The sequence below is a fragment of the Cupressus sempervirens genome, chromosome 10 (genome assembly GCF_028749045.1).
Source record: "Cupressus sempervirens isolate cs-2001-9-10 chromosome 10, ASM2874904v1, whole genome shotgun sequence".
NCBI lineage: Eukaryota > Viridiplantae > Streptophyta > Pinopsida > Cupressales > Cupressaceae > Cupressus > Cupressus sempervirens.
In genome coordinates this window covers 568,322,505-568,338,904 of record NC_143127.1, presented here as the reverse complement: position 1 = coordinate 568,338,904, position 16,400 = coordinate 568,322,505, and the positions used below count along the sequence as shown (strand labels likewise).

At 34.2% G+C, this 16,400-nt stretch overlaps 1 protein-coding gene across 1 annotated transcript; it reads right to left on the bottom strand.

Annotated features, from left to right (window-relative positions):
- Positions 1-991: 991 nt before the first annotated feature.
- Positions 992-3,585, bottom strand: LOC149535150 (pentatricopeptide repeat-containing protein At1g11290, chloroplastic-like). Its single transcript, XM_089806730.1, has one exon. The coding sequence runs from the start codon at positions 3,352-3,354 to the stop codon at positions 1,588-1,590; it is 1,767 nt and encodes a 588-aa protein (XP_089662856.1). The 5' UTR covers positions 3,355-3,585; the 3' UTR covers positions 992-1,587.
- Positions 3,586-16,400: the final 12,815 nt, after the last annotated feature.

Sequence of the window (16,400 nt, the reverse complement as noted above, 5' to 3'; positions counted from 1 at the left end):
AAGCTTGGCCTAGCCAATACTTACTAGCTTAGAGACTCAAATAGCTCAAAGCTCGTGACCATGTTTACATTCCAAACCTAGTGATACATTTCCTCTCTCCTTGGAAAGCGATAATCTATTGCAACCACCCAATCAAGGAATACAGCTAATTTGAAATCTGTCGTCTCAACTATAATACGTGTAATAAATCAAATTACAACTCAAGATTATGAGGATAAATAGTACTATTTCACTTATACAATTTGAGCCATTGATCCATTGAAATATAAACATCTATGGTAACATACCAACACATAATAAAATTTTAGTAACAAGAGGGACGTGACAACTTCTCTAACAGTCATCTAGCTAAAGATTTTGCTCTTTTGTGTCGTAAAGGTGTTGGGACTTTGTGAAATGATGCAAATGATGATCATTTGACCTAAGCCTCTAATTCAACCTCAGAGGACTCTTCATAGGTAAATGACGACCTCCCCTAGGATGATGCTCCTACTAAATTGACCTCTAATCTAGTGGATATAACTCCACCTATTGCATAATGTGGTCCCTCTAGCCACACATACCCTTCTCTACTGCTATTCCTTGTCCCCTGACAAAGGAAAAATCACTCTTCACTATGTCCTTCTCTTCCCCCTGCGCACCCCCCCAAGAGTGAGTTGGCTTCCCACCCTTGATGTAAATTATTGTTTTTACTATTAGTGTGTTGTTAATGGTTTTAATTTTACCAATTTGTAAATCTTTTACTTGTTATTGTCATCACCTTTGTTAAGGTGTTATTGATTTCTTAACGCCTTTTAACTATGGTTGTGTAAGAGTCAACCTTCTTACTAGACTAGTTATTGAGCATAATAACATAAATGCATTCAACATATCATAAATAAAAATGAAAATATTGAAACATTACTATAGATTCAAAGCGATGATATATGTATCCAAACTAATCCAAACTAATGACAATAAGAACCTCACTAATAATTATTATTATGAAATATTGAACTCAAAAACATTATTTATATATTTTAATAACGTTACTTTCATATTGAATTACCAATAATCCCCACACTAGCACACCAGTGTAAGGAATTCGATTGGAGAATTCAGCACAAACACAAATCAGTTTGATGTTTTGGATGGATTTCTTCAGATATACGTTGACAAATTCAAAATAAATTATCATTTAATGTACAAAATCGTTTTTTAGCTATTTTGGCTACCCGATAAAGAGCTCTCACTGATTTTTAATCCACAGAATCATTTCAACTAGCTGATAAAGAGCTCTCACTTTGTCCGCCTACAGTTTACATTGGGTTTAGAACCCGCTTAAGACAATTGAGGATTCTCTCTGATTGTTGACGTGATGTATCTTCTGCCAAGATGTATGGACACCATTCATATCAATCGAGCTGCCTTTCTCTCCCATAGTCTTTCTCACAGCTGACCCCTCATCCCACCTTCACACCACAGCATAAATGTTGGAAAGTTCTAAATGATTTGCTCAGTATCAGGCAACATAGTAAAGATTCATGCTGCAACCAATCTTCCAAGCTCCAAGTTTCAATGGACTCTACAGGTGGCAGTGAATGCTTCCTATGCACTTGCATCAAGTTCTATTGGTTTCTTCTGCATCAAATCATTCACCTCATTGAAGCGACCTGCACGGCTAAGCAGGTTAGCTACGCTTGCATAATGATCGGCATCAGGCTTAATTTCATATTCTTGATCCATGGAGTTGAACAAATACCAGGCCTCATCGACCATGTCTGCATGGTTGCAAGCAGAGAGAACACCAGAAAATGTGACATTATTTGGTTTCACTCCTGCAAGTTGCATTTCATAAAAGAGTTCAAAGGCTTTATCTCCATGTCCATGCATAGCATATGCCCCTATCATTGAATTCCATGTTTTTGGATCTCTTTCCAGTGCTTTCTCAAACACCCTGCGAGCATACTCAAGATGCCCACATTTTGCATACATATCTACAAGACCAGTTGTTCCTGCATCATCTGACTTAAACCCAGTTCTGGAAATGTAACCATGAATTTCCTTCCCCTGTTGCAAAGCACATGCGGGCAGGATACTGGCAACAGTGATCGAGTTTGGCCTCACACTTACCTGCTGCATTTGACGAAACAGTTTAAGAGCATCATCTCCCTTTCCATTTTGAACACATACTGCAACTATCGAGTTCCAAGAAATCAAATTCTGCTCAATTCCCTCAGCTTGCATTCGCTGAAAGAGTTCCTTCGCCTCCTTGTAATGTCCATTCTCAGCACAGGCCGCAACCATAGCGTTCCACAAAACTGCATCTCTTTTGGGCATTTTGTCAAACAATCTACGAGCAATCCTTATCTTCCCACATTTAGCATACATGTCTACTAGAGCCCTCTCCACAGAAGAGTTTTCCTCAAACTCGCATCTAATTATATAACCATGAATCTCCATTCCGCGACTTAGAGCTCCCAAGTTGGCGCACAATGAGAGAATTGTCGACAAAGAGTCCAAACTGGCCTTCAAACCTTCTGCTTGCATTCTTCTCAAGAGCTCAAAACTCTCTCCAGCACGGCCCTTCCGAACACAAGCTGCAATTATTTTCGCCCAAGACATTGCATCTTTCTGCGACATTTTGTCAAACACCTGGTGCGCGTTCTTTAGATCTCCACATTTCCCATACATGTCAATTACTTCATTGCAAACCAGAACATCTGATTCAAACCCTAATCTAACAGCATCATCGTAAACTTTCTTCCCCTGTTCCAATAACCCCACTTGTCGGGAACACGCCTTAAGAACACCAACAAACACGGATCTGTCAGGCTCCAATCTCTTTGCTAGCATTCCCTTGTATAAGTTAAAGACTTCCTCATAATTTCCCTGCCTAGAATATCCTCCGATCATCGAACTCCACAAGAACAGAGTTCGTTTACGCATTCTGTCAAACACCTGACGCGCATCCTCTAAACTTGCACATTTTAGGTACATGCTAAGAAGCTTGGTTTCCAAGGAGTAGGGTATTCTAATTCCACTGTTTTCTATGTGCGTGTGGACTTGCTTGCCTTCGTTAAGTGCTTTCATGTATGTGCAAAGCTTGATGAGCGAAGTATAAGTTTGGATGTTAACCATTATACCTTGCTTATCCATGACATTCAGAACATCAATGGCTTCCCTCAGCCGACTTTCTCTGGATAGAGCGGACGCTGCAGTACCCGAGGCTTTCGAGTGTGATTTGGGTTTCTTTTGAATTCGTCCTTTTTCCATGGAGGAAACACTAACAATGCTATTCCTTGGAATATGATAAATGAATTGTCTTATTAGTATTAAGGCTGGCAACCTGCTGTGGTGTAATATGTATGCCATTTTCAGTGATTCTTGAGGTTATGAAACAAGGTTAATTCAGCTGATTGCTGGAACCAGAGGAAGTGACAACCCGTCCGTAGTTCGTAGCTATTGAAGAGCTGAAAAGAAAATCTGAGATTTGAATTCTATCTTACCCACTATCCCCCATAAAAACCCATCTTTCTAATAAGTTCTAGCGATTAACCGTTAATGGTGAGATATCTAGATTGGAAAATGCGCGATGAGATAGTTTGGAGACTGAATAGCCATGCTATGTTCTTTCTTTTTGAGCATGATGTTGGGTTGTCATAGAACTTTGGGAGTGATCAAATCTATAATGATTTACATCATAATCAAATTTAATATTCGTTTAGTTATATTTCTATTTCATACATTAATAGAATTTGAACTCCTGACCTCTCTTTCAAAAGTAAAAATTTTCTATACTAGGCCAGCAGAGATTGTATATGTGAAATAGAAATCTCATATAATAATAAATTAATTTGATATATTGTGTGTCTCAATTTTTTTGAAAAGAATATCTTATGAAAAGTAAAATGAATCTTTTAATAATTTTTTTAGAACACATCATTTCAATATAAATTGTTTTTTACACTAATACATCTAAATCTTTTTACATTTTAATAAAAAATGAATTTGATCAAACAAATCATAACAATTTATTTAAGATCGCGCTCAAATTGAATTCTACCATTCCAAAGTGACTTTTGTTGATATATGATTGAAAAGATCATTTGAGGAGAAAGACTGTTGAAGAAGACAATGTGTTTCAATCATTGTTTTGTCACTGATGTCAAACCTGATACATGTTGGTAAGACAATTGCTTATATGTTTCAAGCACTATCACTTAGTTGATTGATGAGGAGGATTTGATCAACAAGATGTAACAAAAGTACCTAGAAAAAAGGTTGAGTTATGATTATGTATTGAAGTGCAAGAATTAGTTAAGAGAGTGATAACATAATGTATTGATGATCTACTTGAGGTTACAAAATGATTGGCTACACTTAGAAAGTTCAGAAGAATAAAGTTGAACATAGTTCATTTGCCAAGCTTGACTAAGTTGATAGTAGATGCCAAGCAAAGTTAGTGCAAGCCGAGCAAAAAGTCAGTTGGAGCCGAGTGAAAGCAATTTCTAGTGGATGTTGAGCAAGTTAATAGGTGTCAAACAAGATAGTTGAAGCTAAGTAATTTTCAGTTGATGACGAGCACCAGTAAAATCTAGTTGTTGTTGAGTGATTTTACAATAGATGCCGAGTAACATAGTATGTGCCAAGCATTAGTAAGTTGATAATGCCAAGCTACCGCATTATGCAAAGATCAAAGATTCGCCAAATAAAAGTTGATAAGTTTGTTTTCTTGGAACTTGTGAATCAGGAGGAAGATAAGATTGATGAGCTAGAGGCACAAAATCTTATGTAAACCATTTTGGAGGCAAATTCAAATGGATTCTAGGAGAAGTTTCTAGAATAGACAAGATATGAGGTAGATACATTGTATCCTACCTAATTCATCAAAAACCCTAATTTTGGTGATAGATAATGAGTGGGAAAAGAGTTCTAAATTCCTATATGTAGGGATATTTGTTCATGAAGCAAAGGAGTTGGAGAGTTTGGATGCAAAAATCTGACAAGGAGAAGGAAAGGGATTTGCTTCATCAAGTGACCCAAGTGAAGAAGTCTGCAATGGTGAACTAAGCAAGAAGGCTTAAAGAGGATGAATGCTTGAAGGGTGAACAAGCTATCAGAACTACAAAGATTGGAAGCCAAGCAGAGTTGAGAACTAAACAATGATCTGTAATTTGCAAATAAGGTTGTAAGTTGTATCAGATCAAAGCTCTATTATTACTTTCTAACAATTGTATTAGCCTAGGGTAAATCTTTTGGAGAAAGGTTGACATTGAGAAATCCTTTAACAGGGTGGCATTCCAAGTGAATGGTTTAAAGTCCTCTAGCAAGGCTCACTTTTAATAGGGAGATTGAAATCCCTTAACTAGGTCACATCTAATAGTGTGTGTTGTAACCTTTAACAGGATTGGCCTTTAATAGGGCATCACTTCAGAAGAGTGAGAAATGAGTAGCATGTTATTGGTAATTTTTTCCAAATTGGGTTTCCACATTAAATCGTTGTGTCAAATGTGTTGATGGATATGTTGTGTTTTATGCTTTACATTTCTACATATTGATTTGACAGTAACATATTAGTTTTGGTTAACACACAATGAATGCATGCATGGTTAAGAATGTTTTATGGGTTCATTGAATTGTGAAAAGTTTTATTTGTATATTTGGACCTTGAATTCCAAAGAATTCCAACAATTGGTATCAGAACTATTTGCTTAAGAGGATTAGTTTTAGAGCACTACAAGCACAAAGATCAAGATGTCAAAAAGAGAGGTACCCAAGCTCAACAAAGCTAACTTTTCTGCATGGAAAAATTTGGTGAAGCTACACCTTGGAGGACTTGGAGATTATGCACAATCTTGCATTTTAGTAGAACATGTTGATCCAATGGGAGCCCTAACTGCTAAAGACTTGAAGAAAAAGTAAGAACACAATCAGGCGATGTTGGAGATTGCCTCTACCCTAAGCTATGCTGAGTTTGATGATATCAAAGGCCTTAAAAGTGCAAAAATAAATGTGGGATGCCCTAGACACCATCTATGGAGGAGACAAAAAAGTTCAAAGAGCCAAGTCAAAAAGCCTCAGAGGTAAGTTTGATGACATAAGAATGGAAGAAGGTGAAAATATTGCTCAATATGTTTCTAGAATAAAAGAAGTTGTTAGTGCAATAAAAGGTGCTACTAGTAAAATAGATGATGATATTGTGCTAAGTAAAGTCTTGAGAACATTGTTGCTTGTGTATGCCATTAGAGTGTCTACAATCCAAGAGTTAAGATGTATACCAGGAAATGATCTAACCCTTGAAGGTCTAGTAGGAAGACTCACTACTTTTAAGTTATCTAATTTTGACAACTATAAACCATAAAGTATTGAATCAACTTTCAAAGAAAATTTATTGAAGGATTTTAAGGAGGTAAAGCCAAAGAAGAAGAAAATAAAGATAAAGTATGCATCCAGTGACAATAGTAGAGATGAGGAAGACATTGAACAATTAGAAGCATTGTTGGTAAGAAGATTTCATAGAGGAAAAGGCAAGTTCAAAGGTAAGCTACCTATCCTTTGTTTCAATTGCAATGAAGTTGGTCATATTGCAACAAGATGTACCTAGAAGAAGAACTCCAGAGAAGGGAACAAGCACAAAAATAGAAGAGAAGATGATGGAAAAGACTACAGAGACAAAGAAAAAAAGTTATGCTACATTGCTGATGAACATGACTTTGATGAAAATGATGATGAAGTGGTATATGTTGGAATGAAGGATGAACCAGATGAGGATGAGGCAACTACACTTATGACTTGTGTGAATAGGAATGACAAATGGATCATTGACAGTGGATGCTCACATCATATGACTAGAGACAAAAGTAAGTTCATTACCTTAACTTGTTATGATGGAAATAGTGTAAGATTTGGTAATGATGCACCATGCTTGATAAAAGGAAAAGGGTCTATCAAACTCATAGACAAGATTTCATGGGATAATGCTTACTATGTTGAAGGATTGAATTATAACTTGTTAAGTGTGTCACAATTGAATAATTTGGGATACAAAGTTGAGTTTGAAAACAAATCAGCCAAGATATATGATACAAATGGAAACCTGATTGGTAAAGGTGATCAAACTAGAAGTAATCTATTCTATTTGGATGTAGAAGATGCTACTTGTCTTATTACAAAATTTGATGATGTATGGCTTTGGCACAAGAGATTATGTCATGTAAATTTTGATAATCTGATTAGTATTAGCAACATGAAAAGAGTTAGAGGTTTGTCTAAGTTGAAGAGACCATAAAATATAATGTGCAAACAATGTCAGCTAGGCAAGATGACAAAGTCAAGCTTTAAAAGTAAAGCTTATACTCTAAGAAAATACTTAAAATTGTTCATATTGACTTGTGTGAACCTATTGAAGTGCAAAGATACACAGGAGATAAGTATATAATGTTGTTTGTTGATGATTACTCTAGGATGATGACAGTCATGTTTCGAAAATAAAAATTAGATGTTTTTCAGATGTTTAAATGGTACTTGGCAAGAGTTGAAAAAGAAATAGGTAAGAGTTTGAAATGCTTGAGATTAGATAAAGGAGGTGAATTCACTTCACATGAGTCTGAGATATTTTGTAATGATAGAGGAATCAAGAGATAGACATATGCACCTATGACCCCTCCACAAAAGAGAATTGCTGAAAGAAGAAACAAGTCAATAATGGACTATGCCAGAACACTCATGATGGAGAAAAATGTTGCTCTAAAATATTGGAGAGAAGTTGTAAGTACTATTGTATACACTTTGAATGTGTACAAGTCAAGAAAGGTACTCACTCAACACCTTTTGAACTATGGTATGGTCATCCACCTAATGTGAAATATTTTAAGGTATTTGGAAGAAAATGCTATATTCTTAAAGATGTTAGGAGTGGAAGGTTTGACACAAAGAGAAAAGAAGGTATATTCTTTGGTTTCTCCACAAGGAGTAAATCTTATAAGTGTTTAATCACTAACACTAACAAAATTGTGGAAAGTGCAAATGTGAATTTTGATGATTTTATAGAAGCACATGAGGCTAAATCTACAAAAGAATCTTAAGAATACAAATCATTTGTATACTATTATGAAGGAATGCCTTCTGAAGAAGATGCTACAAATCATGCAACAAGTCTCAACAACTACCAAGTCACATCCTATGAATGTCGAGTTACATTCAGATGTTGAGTTACAAAATGAGGAAAATGCACAATCTGACTCTAAGATTAGCACACATGGAAGAGATGTTGAAACACTTAACAGAGATACACACAGTGATACTAAAGCTAGGAGATAGAATGTAGTCATAAGAATTGAGCCTAGACTGTCCAAATATGTCAAGAGACACCATCCTGCAGATCAAATCATTGGAGACAAAGATGCAAGGCTAATGACAAGAAATAGGTTGAGAAGTGAATCATGTTTTTAAAGCATGAAGTAACCTAAGATAGTGAGAGATGCATTGGAAGATGATGACTAGTACAAAGCTATGGAAGAGGAAATTCAACAGATAGGAAAGAACAAGACCTGGCATCTAGTTCCTAGACCAAAAGACAAGGTATGGTCCAAATATTGGTCAAATCATTGGAGACAAAGATGCAAGGCTAATGACAAGAAATAGGTTGAGAAGTGAATCATGTTTTTTAAGCATGAAAGAACCTAAGACAGTGAGAGATGCATTGGAAGATGATGACTAGTACAAAGCTATGGAAGAAGAAATTCAACAAATAGAAAAGAACAAGACCTAGAGTCTAGTTCCTAGACCAAAAGACTATTGTATGGTCATCCACCTAATGTGAAATATTTTAAGGTATTTGGAAGAAAATGCTATATTCTTAAAGATGTTAGGGGTGGAAAGTTTGATGCAAAGAGTGAAGAAGGTATATTCTTTGGTTTCTCCACAAGAAGTAAAGCTTATAAGTGTTTAATCACTAACACTAACAAAATTGTGGAAAGTGCAAATGTGAATTTTGATGATTTTATAGAAGCACATGAGGCTGAATCTACAAAAGAACCTTAAGAATGCAAATCATTTGTATACTATTATGAAGGAATGTCTACTGAAGAAGATGCTACAAATCATGCAGCAAGCCAACAACTACCGAGTCACATCCTATGAATGTCGAGTTACATTCAGATATTGAGTTGTAAAATGAGGAAAATGCACAATCTAACTCTGAGATTAGCACACATGGAAGAGACGTTCAAACACTTGACAAAGATACACACAATGATACTAAAATTGGGAGATAGAATGCAATCATAAGAACTGAGCCTAGACTATCCAAATATGTCAAGAGACACCATCTTGTAGATCAAATCATTGGAGAAAAGATGCAAGGCTAATGACAAGAAATAGGTTGAGAAGTGAATCATGTTTTTTAAGCATGAAGGAACCTAAGATAGTGAGAGATGCATTAGAAGATGATGACTAGTATAAAGCTATGGAAGAAGAAATTCAACAGATAGAAAAGAACGAGACCTGGAGTCTAGTTCCTAGACCAAAAGACAAGAATGTGATTGGCACAAAATGGGTATTCAGAAGAAAGCTAGATGAGAATGGTGAAGTAACAAGAAACAAAGAAAGACTAGTTTGCAAAGGGTATGCATAAGAAGAAGGAATTGACTATGGTGAAACATCTACCCCTGTTGCAAGAATGGAAGGAGTAAGAATTTTGCTTGCTTATACTGCATACAAAAGTTTCAAAGTTTATCAGATGGATGTCAAGTCTGCATTTTTTAATGACATATTAGAAGAAGAGGTCTACATAGAACAGTTAGAAAGATTTGTGGATAAAAATAATAAGAACATGGTATGTAGACTACATAAATCTCCATATGGATTGAAATAAGCACCAAGAGCATGGTATGAGAGACTTCATACTTATTTTGTTAAGATTGGATTTGAAAGGACAGATGATAAAAACAATTTGTATATGAAGACAAATAAAGAAAAAGGTATACTATTATCTGAAATATTTGTTGATGACATCATATTTGGAGGACAAGATGCTTTGTGTAAAGATTTTGCAAATCAGATGAAACAAGAGTTTGAAATGTCAATGTTTGGTGAGATCAACTTCTTTGTGAGATTACAAGTTTATCAACTGAAATATGGTGCATTTATCACTCAGTCAAAATATATCAAGGAGATATTGAAGACATTTGGACTTAAGGATTCAAAACTAGTAAGTACACCTATGGTGACAATGGTTAAGCTATCAAAGAATGATGATTCAATTGAGGTCAATCAAATATTATGTAGATCCATGATTGGAAAATTACAATATGTAGTACACAATAGACCTGATATTGCATTAGCTGTGGCAATAGTTGCAAGATTCTTTGCTAACCCTAGAGAGAATCACTTGATGGCTATAAAAAGCATAATGAGATATTTGAAAGGAATAGAAGAGTATGGTTTATACTATAAGAAGAATGAAAAGTTTGAACTGAAAGCTTACATTGATGTTGACTAGGTTGGAAACATTGATAACAGAAAGAGCACCAGTGGAGGAGCATTCTTCTTAGGCAGAAGACTTGTTACATGGACTAGCAAGAAGCAGAGTTGTACTTCCCAATCTACTACTGAAGAAGAGTATGTTGCTACTATTATTAATTGCACAAACATTGTATGGATCAAAAAATTACTTAAGGGAATGAAAGAAGAAAGCACAAAACCAATGACACTTTATTGTCATAATACAAGTGCTATCAATATATCAAAGAATCTTGTAATGCATACAAAGACAAATCACATTGCAATAAAGTATCTTTATGTAAGGGAATTGGTTCAAGACAAAGAGGTGAAGATGGAATATATTAACACAAAGGATAAAATTGCTGATATCTTCACAAAAGCATTATGTAAAGATGCTTATGAGTATTTGAGAGGTAAACTAGGGGTGATGCCCCTATCAAAGGCTATGTAAAAGATAGAGGGAGTACTCTGCATCAAACAAGCTAACATTCATTTCATACAAATTGATGCAGATGATCTTACTTTAGGAATTGCCTAAAGTAATCACAGAATTACAAATCAGTCACAAGCAAGGTGAGAGAGGGAGAGAATTGAAGAGCCCACAAAAGCCTATGTCTACATATATCAAAGATGTCAAATGTTGAAGAGTATGTCTTTGGAATTGTTGTCAAAGAGGGAGAAGTTTAACTAATCAAATGCAAAAGGATAATGGAGAGAATACACCATTAAAACATTAGATGATTAGTTTGGTAAGAAATAAAAAGGGAGAAAGCTGGAAGTAATTAGATTAGGAGAAGAATCAAAACAAAAAGAGGGAGTTATATTTTGTAACCTAATCAGAAGAGGAAGCTACTGATAGAGGGAGAAGTTCAAATTACAAGTTTTTTTTTTAGTATTACCTTATTGTTTTAACCTAGTTATTTTGATGGAACAAGATGTTCATCATTTATTTGACTGGTTGATCAGTTTGGTTTGCCATTAATACCAAAGAGGGAGATTGTTGATATATTATTGAAAATATCATTTGAGTAGAAAGACTATTGAAGAAAACTGTGTGTTTCAATTATTATTTTGTCACTGATGTCAAACCTAATACATGTTGGTAAGAAAATTGCTTATACGTTTCAAGCACTATCACTTAGTTGATGATGAGGATTTGATCAACAAGATGTAATAAAAGTACCTAGAGGAAAGGTTGAGTTATTGTTATGTATCAAAGTGCAAGAATTAGTTAAGACAATGATAACATAATGTATTGATGATCTACTTGAGGTTACAAAATGATTGGCTACACTTAGAAAGTTTAGAAGAATATGGTTGAACAAAGTTCATTTGCCAAGCTTGACTAAGTTGATAGTAGGTGTTGAACAAAGTTAGTGCAAGCTGACCAAAAAGTCAATTAGAGCCAAGTGAAAGCAATTTCTAGTGGATGTTGAGCAAGTTAGTAGGTGCCAAGCAAGATAGAAGAAGCTGAGTAATTTTCAATTGATGTTGAGCACCAATAAAATCTAGTTGTTGCCAAGTGATTTTTAATAGATGTCAAGTAACATAGTATGTGCCGAGCATCAGTAAATTGATAATGCCAAGTTGTTGCATTATGCAAAGATTGAAGATTCACCAAATAAAAGTTGACAAGTTTGATTTCTTGGAAATTGTGAATCAAGAGGAAGATAAGATTGATGAGCTGGAGGCACGAAATCTTATAAAAACCATTTTGGAGGTGAATTCAAAAAGATTCTAGGAGAATTTTCTAGAATAGACAAGATATGCGGTAGATACATTGTATCCTACCTAATTCATTTAAAACCCTAATTTTGGTGATGGATAATTAGTAGGAAAAGAGTTCTAAATTCCTATATGTACGGATATCTGGTCATGAAGCAAAGGAGTTGGAAAGTTTGGATGCAAAAATCTAACAAGGATAAGGAAAAGGGTTTGCTTCATCAAGTGACCCAAGTGAAGAAGTCTGCAAAAGAAAACTAAGTAGGAAGGCTTAAAGAGGATGAATGCTTGAAGGGTGAACAAGCTGTCAGAACTGTAAAGATTGGAAGCCAAGCAGAGTTGAGGACTGAACAGTAATCTATAATCTACAAGTAAGGTTGTAAGTTGTATCAGATCAAAGCTCTACTGTTACTTTCTAACAATTGTATCAGCCTAGGGTAAATCCTTTAGAGAAAGCTTGATTTAACAGCTATTGAGAAATCCTTTAATAGGGTGGCATTCCAAGTGAATGGCCTAAAGTCCTCTAACAAGACTCACTTTTAATAGGGTGATTGAAATTCCTTAACTAGGTCACATTTAACAGTGTGTGTTGTAACCTTTAACAGGGTTGGCCTTTAATAGGGCATCACTTCAAAAGAGTGAGAAAGGAGTAGCATGTTACTGGTGATTTTTCCCAAATTGGGTTGCCACGTTAAATCATTGTGTCAAATGTGTTGATAGATATGTTGTGTTTTATGCTTTACATTTCTACATATTGATTTGATAGTAACATATCAGTTTTGGTTAACACACAATGAATGCATGCATGGTTAAGAATGTTTTATGGGTTCATTGAATTGTGAAAAGTTTTATTTGTACATCTGGACCTTGAATAACTAATTCACCGCCCCTCTTAGTTATTTTAAAAGAATTCCAACAACTTTGAGAAGCTTGTTTGTTTGGTTGTTGGAATATGATTTAGGAATTGGAATCTAAAATCCTTGATTTGGGATTTTAGAACTTGAAATCCATATTATGATTTCTAGAATTTATTAAGGACTATTTGGTTCAAACCCAAAATATATGATATTTAGAATTTCATATTCCTAGCCTGTTTGGTTCAAAATACAAATATAAAAGTTATAGTGAGAAAGGCAATTCATATCTCCAATTTGTTCAAGGTCTTGTTCATGGTTCTTCCAACTCCACAATTGCCGAAAATGTCGATGTTCATTGCAAAATAAAAATTCAAGAAAACGTTAAAAGAAAGATGAAAGAAATTAGATATGTGTGATACTAGTTATTTTAGTTAATCCAAACATATGAGTAGGTGCAACAATAGCAAAAAAATTTCCCCCAATTTAAAAAATTTATATTTGTATGAATTTTTGTAATAATATTTCTAATTTCTTCAAGCGACACCTGTTAATTTTTACAAAATCACGTTCAAAGGGTGCTTGAAGTAGATGCAAAGGTTATCATTTCTTGAAATGCCTCACTCTCTCAGTGACAACTCAATTAAAATTCATAAATAGGTGCTCCCAAATGGGCATTCAAATGTCAAACCCAATTAAATTTCACTTTAGTTGAAATCCTCATTTTTAAAAAATAGGATTTAAACAGGGAATTAAAATGGGAATTCCAAATAACAAGTATTTTGAGGAGAGACAAAATTCTTGTTTTGGGGATCAAATGGAGATACCAAATCCACATTTTCCCTAATTCCAATTTCTATTTTGCATACCCAAATAGTGAATTAGGAATTTTTGAGGATATCAAATTCCAATTCCTACTCAAATCCATGATTCAAATGGAGCCGGTAATGTTTCTACACTTTAGGTGTTGTCAATGGACAGAAGAAAACTGATAGTGGTAGGCACAATTTATCCTGCACCACCATTGACTATTATGGTATTCTCTAGGAATTTCAAGAAGGTAGTGAAAATATTTAAAGCAGTTTTGAAAAATGGAAGGAGAAATGATTGACTTATGTCTTGTTTAGCACACTTATCACATGGGTATTAACAACACTTGCTATACTCAAACAAAACCCTTATTCAATTCCAGTTGCCCTCTTCTCAATTTCATTATTTTGGTTCAATGGAAAGTATAATAGAGTATTGGTGCCCATTGAGATGTTTTCCAATTCTTTTACACATAACTTCAAACCAGGTTAATCATGTCTAGAATTTGAACTTGTGACCTCTCTTTCAAGAGTACAAATTCTCCACCACTAGACTAGCTTAGATTGTACATATGAAATAAAATCTCATACAATAATGAATTAATTTGATATATTGTGTGTCTCAACTTTTTTTTAAAGAATATCTTATGAAAAGTAAAATGAATCTTTTAATAATTTTTTTTAGAACACATCATTTCAATATAATTTATTTTTACACTAATACATCTAAATCTTCTTATATTTTAATAAAAAAATGACTCTGATCAAACAAATCATAAAAAATATTTAAGATCACGCTCAAATTGAATTCTACCATTCCAAAGTGACTTTGAGAAGCCTATTCGTTTGGTTGTTGGAATATGGTTTAGGAATTGGAATCTAAAATCCTTGATTTGGAATTCTAGAACTTGAAATTCATATTACAGTTTCTAGAAGTTATTAGGGATTGTTTGATTCAAACACAAAAATATATGATATTCAAAATTTGTTATTCCTAGCCTGTTTGGTTTAAAATACAAATATAAAAATTTCAATGAGAAAGGCAATTCATGTCTCCAATTTGTTCAAGGTTTTGTTCATGGTGCTTCCAACTCCACAATTGTCAAAGTGGTCGATGTTCATTGCAAAATAAAAATTCAAGAAAAAGTTAAAAAAAAGACAAAATAAATTAGATATGTGTGGTACTAGTTATTTTATTTAATCCAAACATATGAGCAGGTGCAAAAATAGCATAATTTTTCTCCCAATTTAAAAAAAATTATATTTTTACAAATTTTTGTAATAATCTTTCTTATTTCTTCAAGTGATACCTACTAATTTTTACAAAATGATGTTCAAAGGGTGCCTGAAGTAGATGCAAAGGATATCATTTCTTGAAACACCTCACTCTCTTAGTTACAACTCAATTAAATTTCAAAAATGGGTGCTCCCATATGGGCATTTGGATGTCAAACCCAATTAAATTTCACTTTAGTTGAAATCATCATTTTCAAAAAATGGGAATTCCAAATAACAAGTTTTTAAAGGGGAGACAAAATTCTTGTTTTGGGGGTCAAACGGGGATACCAAATCCACATTTACCCTAATTCTAATTTCTATTTTGCAGACCCAAACAGTGGATTAGGAATTTTGAGGATTTCAAATTCCAATTCCCACTCAAATCCAGGATCCAAATGGAGCCAGTAATGTTTCTACACTTTAGGTGTTATCAATAGACAAAAGAAAATTGATAGTGGTAGGTACAATATATCTTGCACCATCATTGACTATTATGATATTCTCTAGGCATTTCAAGAAGGCGGTGAAAATATTTAAAGCAATTTTGACAAATGGAAGGAGAAATGATTAACTTATGTCTTGTTTAGCACACTTATCACATGGGTATTAACAACACTTGCTATACTCAAACAAAACTTTACTCTTATTCAATTCTAGTTGCCATCTTCTCAGTTTCAATATTTTGGTTCAATAGAATGTCTAATAAAGTATTGGTGCCCATTGAGATGTATTCCACTTCTTTTACACATAGCTTCAAACTAGGTTAATTATGTCATGAAGCTTTGTGTACTTTGTGAGAGGGGAAGTATATGGGATACTTACATGATTTTTTGGAAAATGGAATCATTAGGCCATGTGCATGACGCATTTAGATATGTTAATTTCTTCATAAGACTGTGTAAGGAAAATATACTACATTTTTTCATCGATCTCTTTGAGAAATTAAAGAAAAGTGGTGCAACTTATAGTGATCATTAACAAGGATATTACATAGATGATTATTAGAGTTGTTCATCCCAAAATCCTTGAGATAGACTTTGTTACAGGTTTGGATTTTGAGCAGAAGAGGTTTTCTAGTTTTGACAGTGTGTGCACAACTGAGAGGCAACATCTATGGAATGTATTGTAAATTGATTTGCAATTAAATATGGTTTATCAAGGTTCCTATTGGAGAAATAATTTGAAACTATGTTGGTTTCTACTATCCTCTTAATACATTTGAACAAAAAATAGAAAACTAAAGGCCATAACT